General features: G+C 41.6%; 2 protein-coding genes across 4 annotated transcripts; one reads left to right on the top strand and one right to left on the bottom strand.

Moving 5' to 3' along the window:
* Positions 1-1,244: 1,244 nt before the first annotated feature.
* On the bottom strand, positions 1,245-11,046 carry stpg1 (sperm-tail PG-rich repeat containing 1). 2 transcript variants are annotated; one of them, XM_060886699.1, is made up of 9 exons: positions 10,969-11,046; positions 7,398-7,439; positions 7,137-7,249; positions 6,917-7,013; positions 6,514-6,698; positions 5,024-5,135; positions 3,127-3,295; positions 2,774-2,964; positions 1,245-2,584 (listed from the first exon to the last, which is right to left on the bottom strand). In XM_060886699.1, exons 2-9 carry the CDS (start codon positions 7,429-7,431, stop codon positions 2,511-2,513), a joined length of 975 nt encoding a protein of 324 aa, XP_060742682.1. In that variant the 5' UTR covers positions 7,432-7,439; positions 10,969-11,046; the 3' UTR covers positions 1,245-2,510. The 2 variants fall into 2 exon arrangements, with proteins under 2 accessions (XP_060742682.1, XP_060742681.1); XM_060886698.1 differs by having other exon boundaries at positions 7,398-7,442; positions 10,969-11,038.
* A 324-nt stretch (positions 11,047-11,370) lies between these two features.
* On the top strand, positions 11,371-16,394 carry meaf6 (MYST/Esa1-associated factor 6). 2 transcript variants are annotated; one of them, XM_060887282.1, is made up of 7 exons: positions 11,371-11,529; positions 12,522-12,637; positions 12,749-12,836; positions 13,222-13,267; positions 14,359-14,557; positions 15,588-15,621; positions 15,834-16,394. In XM_060887282.1, the coding sequence occupies exons 1-7, from the start codon at positions 11,440-11,442 to the stop codon at positions 15,846-15,848; spliced, it is 588 nt and encodes a 195-aa protein (XP_060743265.1). In that variant the 5' UTR covers positions 11,371-11,439; the 3' UTR covers positions 15,849-16,394. The 2 variants fall into 2 exon arrangements, with proteins under 2 accessions (XP_060743265.1, XP_060743266.1); XM_060887283.1 differs by lacking the exon at positions 15,588-15,621.
* The last annotated feature ends 419 nt before the right edge of the window (positions 16,395-16,813 follow it).

Here is a 16,813-nt window from a genome sequence, read left to right as displayed (position 1 = left end):
TGTAGGAGTCCCAGGATTAGATCTGGCTCAAAACAGAGATAAAGCGCTTCCTGAAGATAAGGGATTAAAAATTATTGTGAAAACAATTGTGTTAATTCAATTCGATGGTTGCAAAAGCAGCATTAAAGGAATATGTAAATTCAGAATATAAATAATAAAAGGTTATATTTTAATCTATCCCTGATAAACGAGCCAGAGGTCACGATGGTGAGAAGAACCTCCATGAGACTCTAAGGGAATGTGTTATGAAATTTTATGTTATGTAAGTTTACAGTCTTGCAGAATGCATTAGGGTTTATTTTGGGGTGAGGAGAGATGAGGGGTGAATTTACACAAAATCTACAGCACAGAGAGAACTGAATAACATCTCGAGTGTGCAGCATGACTTTTCAGTGATCATGAGTGAGCTTGTCTTTGATGTCACCGGTGGGATGAAAATAGACCATTATGAAGAAGACAACGGAAACCCGTGCGGCCGAGCCACCCAAGAACGGACCGGAGTGACGTTACTTACTCGCGTCGAAAACCCTCCTGTTTCTGTATGATAGCTGTGGAGCATGAAAAGAGGCTTTTGTTTCAGTGGAGATTGAGGACGAGGTGTGAGGACTCAAGGTTTCTCATGTACGTGTTTAGGGTAATCAGTTAAAAGATTCTTGAAAACAATGTTCACTAAGGTCACTTCAAGGGTCCAGGTCCATGATATTGTATCTGTCTAAAACACGTGATCTGTTCATCTGTTGGTATTGAACGTGACAGACATTCTGCAATGAGGACTGTTTGGAAAGTCAGGCATCTGCTCCCAAAGTAACAGCTGCTGTGACTCTGACTCCGACGCCGATCTCACCCGTGACGTGCTCTCACAGCTGTCAGAAATCTGAATCAGTTCTCTTTTCTTCACTTTACTGGCTGTTGTGTAACTCTTGATTTCGGAGAAGCCCTGAGAAGGATCTGAGGATCTGGTGTTAAACTGACTGCAAGGAGTCATCGCTGGAAAGGAAGAAGGCTGGAGGAAGTCATGAGATTAACGCCCACGGAGTTAGATGTTAACGGTTACAACAATACAGGCGCATGGAGGCTTTTAATAGCAGAACTCTGGTTAAATTTATATTTAAAGTCATGTAGCGTTGATTTGCGTCCTGCCACATTGCTTACATTGAAGCACCCACCCACCCACCCACACGCACACACACCCACCCACACACACACACACACACACACACACACACACACACACAGTCAGTCCTCCACAGTTGTTGTGGCTCTGAGATCCTGTTACTCCAACTGCTCTATGACTGACCCTGGATCAGTGCGTTAGGCTTCTTTCGTCACATACCGTAGGCACCCAAACTGATCCAGCATCAGCTGTTAAACAGGAACATTCAGCTGTTAGTCTGTGATTAGCAACAGGCTAATTTCTGCATCCACAGTAATGGATGATTAAAGTAACATTGGAAAATGAACAACTGGCTGCAAAATGTTTCACATTTCTGACACGGTGCCATATTCACAGCTGGGTTAAGTCAAATGATCATCAGTCACACTATCAGTTAGTCAGCTGGTTACTCAGTCAGTAAAATATACACTCATGTTACTCGTTCAATTTGTCAGTCAGTTACTCAGATGTTTGGGACATTAGTCAGTACACTGTTTATTTGGTCAGTTAGTTACTCGATCACTCTGTCATTTGACTAGTTTGTCGGTCAATAAATAAAATTTAGTTACTTAGAAACTCAGTCACTTAAACTGTCAGTCAGTAAGTCTCAGTCAGTCAGTCAGTCAGTCAGTCATTCAATCAATCAGTCAGTCAGTTACTCAGTCAGTCAGTTACTCAGTAAGTTAATTAGTCAATCAATCAGTCAGTCAGTTACTCAGTCAGTCGATCAGTCAGTCATTCAGTCAGAGTCAGTCAGTCAGTCAGTCATTCAATCAATCAGTCAGTCAGTCGATCAGTCAGTCATTCAGTGAGAGTCAGTTTGTCAGTCAGTCAGACAGTCATTCAATCAATCAGTCAGTCAGTCGATCAGTCAGTCATTCAGTCAGAGTCAGTCAGTCAGTCAGTCATTCAATCAATCAGTCAGTCAGTCTATCAGTTAATCAGTTATTTAGTCAGTTAGTCAGTCATTCAGTGAGAGTCAGTTTGTCAGTCAGTCAGACAGTCAGTTATTCAGTCAGTCAGTCACATATAAACTCAGTCAGATGGTCAGCCGGTTACTCAGTCAGTTAATCAAATTAATCAGTTGTTTAATGAGTAAAATGTCTTTTCGAAATTAGCTAAATTTCACCATTTTCTTGTCCTCTTAAATGCTTAAGAAAATGGAAAGTGATAAATCGGGTCACTAAATAAAAATTAAACAATATAATATTCAATTTTGATGTGTAATACATTTATGGAACGTGGTCATATACAGCTCTAAAATGTAAATTTAGAGCTGTAAATTAATTTCTGTAAAGTCGGTGTCCCATAAACAGGGACTGCAGTGCTGTAATGTCTTTCTCCTGAAAGCTTGTCTCTACGCCGGGATCCACATGTTGGCTTGATTGTGTAGGAACGAGCGCTTTGTAGGGACGTCTGGCTCATAGGAGCCTAAAAGATAAAGAAGAGACACGTCATTTTTCAAAAAATCCGAAAAAATTAATAACACACTGTTTTGTAGAGGAACAAGTAGAAATAAAAGGTACATGTGTGTTAATGATCCTGTAGACCTGTTGTACATTGAATGATATTGTCTATCAATCTGACTTTTATGTTAGCATATTTAGATTAGCGCCTCACCTGGCCCTGGCACGCCATGTCCTCTGGTGTGGTGTGGCTGTCTGTGTGTGTTGGACAGGAACACAGCGCTGGCCATGAGGTGTTTAGGAGGTCTGGTGTCGTTCACAATGTCATACTGACCAGGTCCAGGCAGTGGGGGGTCTTTAGGAGGAATCAGAGGAGGAGCTGAGAGGCCTAAGTAATGCCTTCTCCTGAAACACAGACACACACACAGACACACACACACACACACACACACAGAACATAGCGTAAGTGTCAAAAAACCAGTCTGGTGCTATGCAGAAGTAGGAGGCGTGGCCAAAAGTGTGTCAGACTCCAGTAAAAAAGTGTGTGTAGCTGTAAGACACACATACGGTATGATGGTCCTCTTGACAGGTTCTGGAGTTTTATAAGGACTGTACGATCCTGGACCCGGGCCTTCACTCCTTACTGAAGTCTGAATCCTGGAGGAAGTGGACTTGAAGCAGGACAACGGTATTATAGGGGATTTCTGTATCACTGTGTCCTTCACGTTGTAGTGACCTGCGTTGGGAAAGAGAAAAAAAGACAGACAGGAATAAAACATTTAGGTGTTTGCTGTTAAAAGAAAATAATCAACAACAGGAAAGTGTGAGGAAGCAGAGTTACTGTTATCTGAAGGTGAATTTTTTTTATGAACGACAGTGAACTTTTTTATGCTTTCTGTTCTAGATGTGTGACACTGTAGTGTGGAGAAGTGCTCAGAGTCAGTGGTGAGGAGGTGTAGTGGTGGAGCAATTTGATGGTTAAATGGTGGTGTGGTGGTGATGTGAAGGTAAAATTTGGTGAAGTTGTGAAGTGGTGGTATGGTGGTGTAATGTGGTGGTGTAATGTGGTGGTGAGGTGGTGAAACCAATAGAATGTGGTGGTGAATGTGGTGGTGTTATGTGGTAGTGTATGTGGTAGTGAATGTGGTGGTGAATGTGGTGGTGTAATGTGGTGGTGAATGTGGTGGTGTAATGTGGTGGTGAATGTGGTGGTGTAATGTGGTGGTGAGGTGGTGAAACCAATAGAATGTGGTGGTGAATGTGGTGGTGTTATGTGGTAGTGTATGTGATAGTGAATGTGGTGGAGAATGGGGTGGTGTAATGTGGTGGTGAATGTGGTTGTTTAATGTGGTGGTGAATGTGGTGGTGTAATGTGGTGGTGAATGTGGTGGTGTAATGTGGTGGTGAATGTGGTGGTGTTATGTGGTAGTGAATGTGGTGGTGTAATGTGGTGGTGAATGTGGTGGTGTAATGTGGTGGTGAATGTGGTGGTGTTATGTGGTAGTGAATGTGGTGGTGAATGTAGAGAATGTAGTGATGTGATGTGGTGGTGTAATGTGGTGGTGAATGAGGTGATGTGATGTGGTGGTGAATGTGGTGAATGTAGTGATGTGATGTGGTGGTGAATGTGGTGAATGTAGTGATGTGATGTGGTGGTGTAATGTGGTGGTGAATGTGGTGGTGAATGTGGTGGTGAAATGTGGTGGTGAAATTTGGTGGTGAAATTTGTTAGTGAATGTGGTGGTGTAATGTGTTAGTGAATGTGGTGATGTGATGTGGTGGTGAATGTGGTGGTGTAATGTGGTGGTGAAATGTGGTGGTGTAATGTGGTGGTGTAATGTGGTGGTGTAATGTGGTGGTGAAATGTGGTGGTGAAATATGGTGGTGTAATGTGGTGGTGAAATGTGGTGGTGTAATGTGGTGGTGTGATGTGGTGATGTGATGTGGTGGTGAATGTGGTGGTGTAATGTGGTGGTGTAATGTGGTGGTGAAATGTGGTGGTGTAATGTGGTGGTGAAATGTGGTGGTGTAATGTGGTGGTGAAATGTGGTGGTGTAATGTGGTGGTGTGATGTGGTGATGTGATGTGGTGGTGAATGTGGTGGTGTAATGTGGTGGTGAAATGTGGTGGTGAAATGTGGTGATGAATGTGGTGGTGTAATGTGGTGGTGAAATGTGGTGGTGTAATGTGGTGGTGAAATGTGGTGGTGTAATGTGGTGTTGAATGCGTTGGTGAATGTGGTGATGAATGTGGTGGTGAATGTGGTGTTGAATGTGGTGGTGAATGTGGTGTTGAATGCGGTGGTGAATGTGGTGTTGAATGCGGTGGTGAATGTGGTGGTGTAATGTGGTGTTGAATGTGGTGGTGAATGTGGTGGCGAATGTGGTGTTGAATGTGGTGGCGAATGCGGTGGTGACTGTGGTGGTGACTGCGGTGGCGAATGCGGTGGTGTAATGACACTGACATGGAGACGGTCCTTTTGCTGCAGAAGGACAAACATCACTGCGTTTTGTTTTAGAGAGAAAAGCAGCCTGAGCTGATACGACTGAGTTCACCTCCACTCCACTGTAACACACCTGTTTACACACACACACACACACACACACACACACACACACACACACACACACACAGTTTCTTATATACTCAGTATTACAATCAGATTTTCCAAGTTCCAACAAATAAACAAATTCCAACAAATAAAGTTATTTAATTCCAATTCTGTTCGGTTATATATGTACATACATAGGTTATATATAAAGGTGTATATGTGCTGTCCGTTTCTGTAGTATTTTATTCTTTTCTATATAATTAGTCTGTTGAATTTGACTCCACTATATTCTATTTAATTCTACTCTGCTCAAATTTTGCTGTGTTCTGTCGTATTCAATAACGTATTATTCTATTTTATTCCATTCAATTGTAATTTGTAGTGTTCTGTCATATTCTGTAGTGCTTTGTTCAATTCTATTCATTTCTACTCTGATTTATTTCAAGTGTTTTCTCATATTCTCTACTTTATATACTCAATTTTATATTTTAATCAATTCTACTCTATTCTAAATCATGCTGTTCTGTCATATTGTATAGAACTTTACTCAATTCTATTCATCTCTATTCTACTCTATTTTGGAGTGTCCTACAGTAGCTGTTTCTGTAGTATTTTTATTTTATTCTGTTCTGTTCAATTCTACTGTATATTATTCCATAATAGGTTTTGGGGTAAAAGCTAGTGTTAGTGGGTAGGATTAGGGGCGGAGTCAATATTTAAATGAAATGAAATTCCTTCACTTCAGAAACGTTGAAATGTTCAGAAATTTGAAGTTGCACTAATTTTTCATTCATTCATTCATTCATCTTCTAACGCTTATCCGAACTACCTCGGGTCACGGGGAGGCTGTGCCTATCTCAGGCGTCATCGGGCATCAAGGCAGGATACACCCTAGACGGAGTGCCAACCCATCGCAGGACACACACACACACACTCTCATTCACTCACACAAACACACACTACGGACAATTTTCTAGAGATGCCAATCAACCTACCATGCATGTCTTAGGACCGGGGGAGGAAACCGGAGTACCCGGAGGAAACCCCCAAGGAACGGGGAGAACATGCAAACTCCACACACACAAGGTGGAGGTGGGAATCGAACCCCCAACCCTGGAGGTGTGAGACGAACGTGCTAACCACTAAGCCACCGTGCCCCCCCTAATTTTTCATGAGATTACTAAATTACATCTTTTCAATGAAAGCAAATGTTATGCATGATAAGAGATTTGTTGAATTTTGTCCCACTGAAGTCACCGAGTTACAACATTTATATTTTTAATGTAATTTATAAATCTACAATATAATCTTAATGTTTATTTGAGTTTCACTTTAATTCGCTGAAGTGATACGACTCTTTTCCTTCTTCTCCTCCTCGAGGCACAGGATCCTGTGTCACTCACGTTGTACTGGTTTGGTGCTGGTGATTTCTGGTGAGTGTTTGGAGTCCGAACAGCGATGGGCAGGTGGAAGGTTCTGGAAACGTCCCTGTTGAAGTCGTGCTTTCGAAGCAGCGAGCTCTGCAGGTTATAGATGTTGGGGGCCGGAGATGTATGTGTCTGTGGTTTACGGCTGACTCTGAGAGCCTGCACAGAAAAACAAACCATCCAGAGTGTAAACAGAACATCTGAACTATCGGTGATAATAGCATTGTTAAGGCAGGGGGACGTCCTGTCATCTATGGACATAAAAGTGTAGCTGAAAATGCCGGAGCCTAATGAGATGACCGTCCTGTCAGCAAATTTTCATTGCAGGCATTTTATTGTTGTCTAAACCTTTTCTTTAATGCTGTGAGGAGACTCAACTTTGACGCGAAGCTTCCGGTTCCTTTCATGGAGTAAGACGGACTGCAGGAGTCAGCGGACTTGTGGGACAAATACGAGCCTGGGCCGGGATTCTCGTTCTGCACAATTAAATAAAATAATAACACAAGATTGGATGAAATTATAGATTAGAAATGTTTTACTGATCTGTGTGTTTGTGTGTGTGTGTGTGTGTGTGTGTGTGTGTGTGTTTATGAATGTACTATAGAGGGTGTGAAACGCTTGGCCTGGGAGCTGAAGCCTTTCTTCTCCACATTACTGATGATCACAGTTTGGTATTTGGTCGGAATGGAGGAGGAACCAGGAAACTTCATACCTGATTTATAACACACACACACACACACACACACACACACACACACACACACACACACCAAACTGTTCCTTTAATATAATTTAGTATTTACACAGATCAATCTTACAAAACATCAATTATAAGGTGGTGTAATAAATACAAGACTCACAGCCAGGATCCGCTCTCACACACCCCTCCCCCATCTCTACTGCTACTGCAACATAAACAGACAGACAGACAGGCAGAGAGACATAAGGGGAGATACAGACAGACAGACAGGCAGAGAGACATAAGGGGAGATACAGACAGACAGACAGGCAGAGAGACATAAGGGGAGATACAGAGAGACAGACAGGCAGAGACATAAGGGGAGATACAGACAGACAGACAGGCAGAGAGACATAAGGGGAGATACAGACAGACAGACAGGCAGAGAGACATAAGGGGAGATACAGAGAGACAGACAGGCAGAGAGACATAAGGGGAGATACAGACAGACAGACAGGCAGAGAGACATAAGGGGAGATACAGACAGACAGACAGGCAGAGAGACATAAGGGGAGATACAGACAGACAGACAGGCAGAGAGACATAAGGGGAGATACAGACAGACAGACAGGCAGAGAGACATAAGGGGAGATACAGACAGACAGACAGGCAGAGAGACATAAGGGGAGATACAGACAGACAGACAGGCAGAGAGACATAAGGGGAGATACAAACAGACAGACAGATAGATAGAAAAATAGATGTGAGACAGCAGAGAGACAAAATCAGACAGACAGAGAGACAGAAAGAAAGACAGAGAGACAGACAGACAGAGACAGAAAGAGAGACAGACAGACAGACAGACAGCGAGACATGCATAGCAATACAGGAGGTACAGACAGACAGACAGACAGAGAAACAGATGCAAAGTGACAGACAGACAGAAATGTGTTACAGACAGACAGACAGAAAAGTGTTAGACAGACAGACATACAGACAGAAGAGTGTTACAGACAGACAGACAGACAGAAGAGTTTGACAGACATACAGACAGACAGAAGAGTGTTACAGACAGACAGACAGAAGCATGTTACAGACAGACAGACAGACAGACAGAAGAGTGTTACAGACAGACAGAAGAGTGTTACAGACAGACAAACAGACAGACAGAAGAGTGTTACAGACAGACAGACAGAAGAGTGTTACAGACAGACAAACAGAAGAGTGTTACAGACAGACAGACAGACAGACAGACAGACAGACAGAAGTGTTACAGACAGACAGACAGAGAGACAGACAGAAGAGTGTTACAGAGAGACAGAAGAGTGTTACAGACAGACAAACAGACAAACAGAAGAGTGTTACAGACAGACAGACAGACAGACAGACAGACAGAAGAGTGTTACAGACAGACAGACAGACAGAAGTGTTACAGACAGACAGACAGAGAGACAGACAGAAGAGTGTTACAGACAGACAGACAGAGAGAGTTACAGACAGACAGAAGAGTGTTACAGACAGACAGACAGAGAGAGTTACAGACAGACAGAAGAGTGTTACAGACAGACAAACAGAAGAGTGTTACAGACAGACAGAAGAGTGTTACATACAGACAGAAGAGTGTTACAGACAGACAAACAGAAGAGTGTTACAGACAGACAGACAGACAGACAGACAGGCAGACAGAAGAGTGTTACAGACAGACAAACAGACAAACAGAAGAATGTTACAGACAGACAGACAGACAGACAGAAGTGTTACAGACAGACAGACAGAGAGACAGAAGTGTTACAGACAGACAGACAGACAGAGCGACAGACAGAAGAGTGTTACAGACAGACAAACAGACAAACAGAAGAGTGTTACAGACAGACAGACAGACAGACAGACAGACAGACAGAAGTGTTACAGACAGACAGACAGACAGACAGACAGAGAGACAGAAGTGTTACAGACAGACAGACAGACAGAGAGACAGACAGAAGAGTGTTACAGACAGACATAAGAGTGTTACAGACAGACATAAGAGTGTTACAGACAGACAGAAGAGTGTTACAGACAGACAGACAGAGAGAGTTACAGACAGACAGAAGAGTGTTACAAGACAGACAGAAGAGTGTTACAGACAGAAAAACAGACAGACAGACAGAAGAGTGTTACAGACAGACAAACAGACAGACAGACAGAAGAGTGTTACAGACAGACAGACAGATAGAGTTACAGACAGACAGAAGAGTGTTACAAGACAGACAGAAGAGTGTTACAGACAGACAAACAGACAGACAGAAGAGTGTTACAAGACAGACAGAAGTGTTACAGACAGACAAACAGACAGACAGAAGAGTGTTACAGACAGACAAACAGACAAACAGAAGTGTTACAGACAGACAGACAGACAGACAGACAGAAGTGTTACAGACAGACAGACAGAGAGACAGAAGTGTTACAGACAGACAGACAGACAGACAGAGAGACAGACAGAAGAGTGTTACAGACAGACAGAAGAGTGTTACAGACAGACAGAAGAGTGTTACAGACAGACAGACAGAGAGAGTTACAGACAGACAGAAGAGTGTTACAGACAGACAGACAGAGAGAGTTACTGACAGACAGAAGAGTGTTACAAGACAGACAGAAGAGTGTTACAGACAGACAAACAGACAGACAGAAGAGTGTTACAGACAGACAAACAGACAGACAGACAGACAGAAGAGTGTTACAGACAGACAAACAGACAGACAGACAGAAGAGTGTTACAGACAGACAGACAGACAGAGAGAGTTACAGACAGACAGAAGAGTGTTACAAGACAGACAGAAGAGTGTTACAGACAGACAAACAGACAGACAGAAGAGTGTTACAGACAGACAAACAGAAGAGTGTTACAAACAGACAGACAGACAGACAGACAGAAGAGTGTTACAGACAGACAAACAGACAAACAGAAGAGTGTTACAAGACAGACAGAAGAGTGTTACAGACAGACAAACAGACAGACAGAAGAGTGTTACAGACAGACAAACAGAAGAGTGTTACAAACAGACAGACAGACAGACAGAAGAGTGTTACAGACAGACAAACAGACAAACAGAAGAGTGTTACAGACAGACAAACAGAAGAGTGTTACAAACAGACAGACAGACAGACAGACAGACAGACAGACAGAAGTGTTACAAACAGACAGACAGACAGACAGACAGAAGTGTTACAGACAGACAGACAGACAGAGAGACAGAAGTGTTACAGACAGACAGACAGACAGAGAGACAGACAGAAGAGTGTTACATACAGACAGAAGAGAGTTACAGACAGACAGAAGAGTGTTACAGACAGAAAAACAGACAGACAGACAGACAGAAGAGTGTTACAGACAGACAAACAGACAGACAGACAGAAGAGTGTTACAGACAGACATACAGACAAAAACAGATGCACAGACAGAAAGAAGTACACACACACACTCACACACACACTCACACACACACTCACACACACACACACGCACACACACACTCACACTCACACACAGAAAATGTATTGTTATTGTTTGTGCAACAAATAAATAAATAAATAAATAAATAAATACTGGCACTAATAATAGCACGTAGTTTCCTGTGTGTTGATGTTATTTTATTAAACTGCAGACAGATTTAGTAAAAACACAAGAATGCTGTATATTAAATAGAAAGGTTCTTTATAATAAGCGCAGTTTGTGTTTATATTTATATGTTTATGTGTTTATTCAGTCTTACCGCACACAGACTGCTGAACTTTTATGGGTCATTCAGTTGGTCAACAGCTTGTTGCCATGGTAGTGACGTCACTTTGCGGTCCGGCGTCATGGCCTGTATAAACCGAACTCTAGCGCCGCTTATTGGTCATATTAAATGTTGTTTTAGGACCCAACTGATAGTTTAGGTATAAAATATATATGCCAGATTCTGTGGGGGAAAAAATAAAAAACATTCTTCTGTATAAGAATGAGACTTATTTTATCTTAATAGTAATATTTAAGGAAATAACCAAAAAAAACCCAATTTAAATAAACTATTTCATTTCAACAACGTTACAGCATTTTTTTTTCCAAGCTGCAAGTGGAGCGTCTTTTTCATTCAGGCACACACGACGGACACCAATGGGTCTTTGGGACGCCATATGCAACGGGTGCGTGAGACAGAATAAGTGCCCTTCCTCGGCGCCATCTTGTTTGTTGTTGTTCCATCATGGCGATGCACGCTAAAGCGACTCCACCGCAGATTCCCGACACTCGTCGTGAGCTTTCGGAGCTCGTTAAGAGGAAACAAGAGCTTGCGGTAAAAACACAACAACAACGCCGCTTATCAGCTGTAGCTGTAAACGAATAAAAACGTTAGCATTGGCGTTAGCCACCTAGCGCCTCTTTCGGCTAACTAGTGTCCGTGTCCCAAATGGCGTTCTGTACTATATCTAGTGCACTAGGTGGCCGTGTGTTTACTGCTCTATGTAGGACGCCTATGAAGGGCGGTTACGCGTTATTTGTACAGTCAGCTGTATTAAAGCTCTATATCGGGCCTTTATATGAGTATATTTGTATAAATTATTACACAATACGACCGGAAAACGTGTTTATTTATTCTTTTTTAGTATTTTTTTAAAAATCACTAACACTGATCGGCAGCTATATAAAGTAATATTTGCTTAAAACATGTTTGTTAGCGATGTAGCTAACTGTTAGCTCGGTGCTCGCGCTCGTTTTGGTGACTAAAGGACGCGTCCCAAATCGGTTTATTCTCCCTATATAGGTGCACTTAATACACCTGTTTATCATATGTAGTGATTCAGATGTGGGTATTAAATGTGTCTAAAACAAATATAAGGCAATTATGAAAGTTTATATATTTATGAAATTAATGATATATATATATCTCATAAATCATAATTATTGATTATTATTATTATTATATTGTTACATTATTTTATATTATATATTTATATATATATTATATTATATTATTATTCTAATAATTATAACAATTTTATATATATATATATATATATATATATATATATATATATATATATATATATTATTGTTATTATATATTAGATTTCCTGGGATTGTTTTGTTTCTTCGTTTTATTTTTTTTATTTATTTATATCAATTTTTTTTACTCGTTTAAGTTTTTAAATATAAACAAAATGAAATTAAATTCATAAAAAAAAAATCTAGAGGATATTTGATTGTAGGTTTTACATACATTGTACGTAAGTAAAAGGCTGATTGTGACCGTCTTGTTGCGTGCTGTACGTTGTTGCTGTCCATCAGGAGACGCTGGTCAACCTGGAGAGACAGATCTATGCGTTCGAAGGCAGCTACCTGGAGGACACGCAGATGTACGGCAACATCATCAGAGGATGGGATCGTTATCTAACAAACCAGAAGTGAGTGTCAGAGCAAGACAGATGAGCTCAGGACACACACACACACACACACACACACACGTACACACACACACACACCTCTTATGTGTTCTTTTATTTTTCCTTTAACAGAAACTCCAACAGTAAGACAGACAGAAGGAACCGAAAGTTCAAAGAGGCAGAGCGGCTGTTCAGCAAGTCCTCTGTAACATCGGTGGCAGTCAGTATCTCTCTCCCATCTTGCTCTCATCTCTCTCTTCTCTCTCATCTCTTTCTCTTTTCTCTCTTCTCTCTCACACACAAACAGATCTTTATGTTTATCACTGATGACCTGCTCGAGAATAGATAAGATCTGTCTGACTCTTTGCTTGAACAATAATAATAATCTCTCACATTCTTAACATGCTTTAGTATTGATGCTTGTAATTAAATTTATTTATTTATTTATACTTAATTTCCATTTCTTATGAATCCTGTGTGTCAGGAAATCTGTTTGTGCTTTTTATTTATCAGCACATACACCTTGGGGTGGTGTGTGGGGTGTGTGTGTGTGTGTGTGTGTGTGTGTGTGCTAATCCCTTTGCCTTCAACTCTTTTTCCGGCAGGCTGTGTGTGCTCTCGGTGGTGTCCCTGATCACATGAATGAAAAACGTAAGTAGATGATGATTGTGTGTGTGTGTGTGTGTATGATTGTGATTGTGTGTGTGTGTGTGTATGGATGATTGTGTGTGTGTGTGTATGGATGATTGTCTGTGTGTGTATGGATGATTGTGTGTGTGTGTATGGATGATTGTGTGTGTGTGTGTATGGATGATTGTGTGTGTGTATGGATGATTGTGTGTGTGTATGGATGATTGTGCGTGTGTATGGATGATTGTGCGTGTGTATGGATGATTGTGCGTGTGTATGGATGATTGTGCGTGTGTATGGATGATTGTGCGTGTGTATGGATGATTGTGCGTGTGTGTGTATGGTGATTTTGTGTGTGTGTGTGTGTATGGATGATTGTGTGTGTGTGTGTGTATGGATGATTGTGTGTGTGTGTGTGTGTGTATGGATGATTGTGTGTGTGTGTGTGTGTATGGATGATTGTGTGTGTGTGTGTGTATGGATGAGTGTGTGTGTGTGTATGGATGATTGTGTGTGTGTGTGTATGGATGATTGTGTGTGTGTGTGTGTATGGATGATTGTGTGTGTGTGTGTGTGTGTATGGATGATTGTGTGTGTGTGTGTGTATGGATGATTGTGTGTGTGTGCGTGATGGTGATTTTGTGTGTGTGTGTATGTGTACGTGGTGGTGATTTGTGTGTATGCGTGTGTGTGTGATTATTGTGTGTGTGTGTGTGCGTACGTGGTGATTTTTGTGTGTGTCTATGCGTATGTGGTGATGATTTGTGTGTGTGTGTGTATGCGTACGTGGTGGTGATGTGTGTGTGTATGCGTATGTGGTGATTTGTGTGTATGCATACGTGGTGGTGATTTTTGTGTGTGTGTATGCATCATGATGACTTTGTGTGTGTGTGTGTATGCGTGATGATGATTTTGTGTGTGTGTGTGTATCCGTACGTGGTGATGATTGTGTGTGTGTATGCGTGATGATGACTTTGTGTGTGTGTATCCGTACGTGGTGATGATTGTGTGTGTGTGTGTGTATGCGTGATGATGATTTTGTGTGTGTGTGTATGCGTACGTGGTGATGATTGTGTGTGTGTGTGTGTGTGTGTGTGTGTGTGTGTGTGTAGGTGAGGCAGGCAGCGGTACCGAGAGCGACGCGTCTCCAGATTTGCAGAACCAGGAGAACGAGCCGGGTCAGGAGGAGGCGGAGGACGCAGACGGAGCGCTGCAGGACCTGAAGCCTCAGAAAGCCGCGTCGTCCTCCAGCTCCACCAACGCGGGGCACCACAGCAGCCACAAGAAACGCAAGAACAAGAACCGACACAGGTATCGTTCAAAACGCGCCAAATTCTAACTGACGAAGTGTCGAACTAACACTTTACAGATACGCCGAATTTCCTCTACGTCGCCATGACGATACTCTTGCCGTTTCTGCCGTGTTTTAGCGATAATAGTGAAGCTTTAATAGTGAAGAGTCGATCGCAAAGATTCAGAGTCGACTCCGCAGACTGAACACGATTCATCCAGTTTGTAAAGAAGCCAAAGAAAATAAAGTGGAGTTGATCTTTAGGTGAAGTCATGATTCAGCTCTGTTCCGCCCCCTACTGCTCCAGTGCAGTATGGTCATCTCACTCTCACACACTCACTCTCTCACACTCTCACTGTTGTAACCATGGGAACGCGAGTCTTCTCCCACCATCACGATACTCCAGCATCCCTGCACACTCCATACAGAGCTCTGGGTTTACAATTAGATTTGTTGGTTACGACGATAATGCCAGTCTTGTGTACTAACCTCTCTCTCTCTTCTCTCTCTCTCTCTCTCTCTCTCTCTCTCTCTCTCTCTCTCTCTCTCTCTCTCTCTCTCTCTCTCCTCCTCTCCTTAATGCTGCCCCTCAGCCCCTCCGCCATGTTCGATTATGACTTTGAGTAAGTCTGAACTTCCTGAACATCCTGTCCTTCCTGCATCTCCTCCTCCTCTTCCTCCTCCCCTCACTCTCTCTCCCTCTCTCTCTCTCTCCCTCTCTCTCTATATCTCTCTCTCTTCCTCACCTCCTCTTTTACCCGTTCATGTTTTCAGCTCCTTTAGCGGGACGGTCTGTTTGGAACGGTGTCCTGTTTGCTTGTTTCTGTTTAGTTCCTTTTTCCTTTTTTTTCTTTTGTGCCAGTGGTTCAGTTTTAGTCTAGTGTTGCTCTTTTATTCTGCATGTCAACCTTTTTTTTTTTATTATAATTTTTTTAAAAGCTGCTGAGATAAAAAAGGGTCACTGACAGAGAAACACGTACCGTCGAACTCGGACGCGGTTGTTAATCATCGTTATTGTGATTTTTTTATTTCTTTTTTTTCTGTTTGTAGATTTGACATGAAGATGAATAAAAAGCCCAGAGCGGTAAGTTTCCCGGATAACAGACACGAGTCTAAACGACTAACAAGGACGAGACACTGCATCAGGCAGAGCTGCGTATAAGCCCTGATTTATAATAAGAGCTTGAGATGACCTACAGTCTGTTTGAGTAACTGTGTGATAATGACACAATATAACATAAAAAAACTCGAGTTTTATTGTGAGCTTATTGTGTTATTGTGTTTCTGTGTGTACAGGATTATTCCGCCTGATGATTAGGATGGAGTGTGTTGGACCTGGATAATATCCATCCTCTCAACACACACACACACACACACACAGGCGGTGTTTATCCATCATGACTCCCATCAGCCGTTACAGCAGCCGTTTTACAGAATCTTAGTGCGAGTGTGATTTATAAGCTCCTTCCTCCACCACTTCCTTCTTTCTCTTCCTCTTCCTCCTGTTTTTCTTCCTCCTCTCCGTTTGGTTCACATACGTCAGATCCATCCTCTGATCCATTTCAAACGTAAAACCCTTTTCCGACAACGTTTGCATATGTTTTGGCACCCATGCATGCTCTGATTGTCCTGCAGAGGGTATGGAACAATGTGGGTTTTTTTTTTTTTTTTTTAATCTAAATGTTTTACTCACTCACATCAGTGTATTTTCATCGTATCAGGTTGTCCGTATTTATGATCCTCGCTTTGTTGTTTTTGCAAAATCAATTACTTTTTTGTAAGTGAAAAAAGACAATTGTCTTTATTTGCATTGTTGGTTTTTACTCTGTAAAAAAAAAATAAAAAATAAAAACCAAATCAGCTGTTATTTTATTTATTATTAGAACCATAACATATTAAAAATGTGATTTATTCAGATTATAAACACCATGAAGTCCTTTAGATTATACTTTACATGATATAATAGAGGTTCTCTAAATTATATATAAATATAAACATCCTCTGACCAATCAGGATCCGGGACGCTTTTGTTGTTGTTGCCTTTTATCGATTATACAGATAGACAGCTTTATTTTTCCAGCCTTGAAAAGGAACCTTCTTGTGTTGGTCTTCTGTAAATAATAAACTTGTTCAGTTGTGTTTTTGTGTAAAAAAAAAATAATAATAATAATAATTGGGTTGTATGGTGTAATTACTCTTCTGGCCACTAGGTGTCTCTGCTCTGCACATCACAACTCTCTCCCACTGCAATCACTCTCATTTCACATTTCCTTTCT

The sequence above is a fragment of the Tachysurus vachellii genome, chromosome 14, assembly GCF_030014155.1.
Source record: "Tachysurus vachellii isolate PV-2020 chromosome 14, HZAU_Pvac_v1, whole genome shotgun sequence".
Classification (NCBI taxonomy): domain Eukaryota; kingdom Metazoa; phylum Chordata; class Actinopteri; order Siluriformes; family Bagridae; genus Tachysurus; species Tachysurus vachellii.
This window is presented reverse-complemented; position numbering and strand designations above follow the sequence as displayed.

Coding starts and splice junctions, on each gene's coding strand:
- stpg1 (XM_060886699.1), bottom strand. CDS start 7,431: ATGGGGGAGGGGTGTGTGAGAGCGGATCCTGGCT. Junction 6,699..6,916: donor AACCGGAAGCTTCGCGTCAA/AGTTGAGTCTCC, acceptor GTTTTTCTGTGC/AGGCTCTCAGAGTCAGCCGT. Junction 2,585..2,773: donor ACATGGCGTGCCAGGGCCAG/GTGAGGCGCTAA, acceptor TTTATCTTTTAG/GCTCCTATGAGCCAGACGTC.
- meaf6 (XM_060887282.1), top strand. CDS start 11,440: ATGGCGATGCACGCTAAAGCGACTCCACCGCAGATTCCCGACACTCGT. Junction 13,268..14,358: donor TGATCACATGAATGAAAAAC/GTAAGTAGATGA, acceptor GTGTGTGTGTAG/GTGAGGCAGGCAGCGGTACC. Junction 14,558..15,587: donor AAGAACAAGAACCGACACAG/GTATCGTTCAAA, acceptor TTCTGTTTGTAG/ATTTGACATGAAGATGAATA.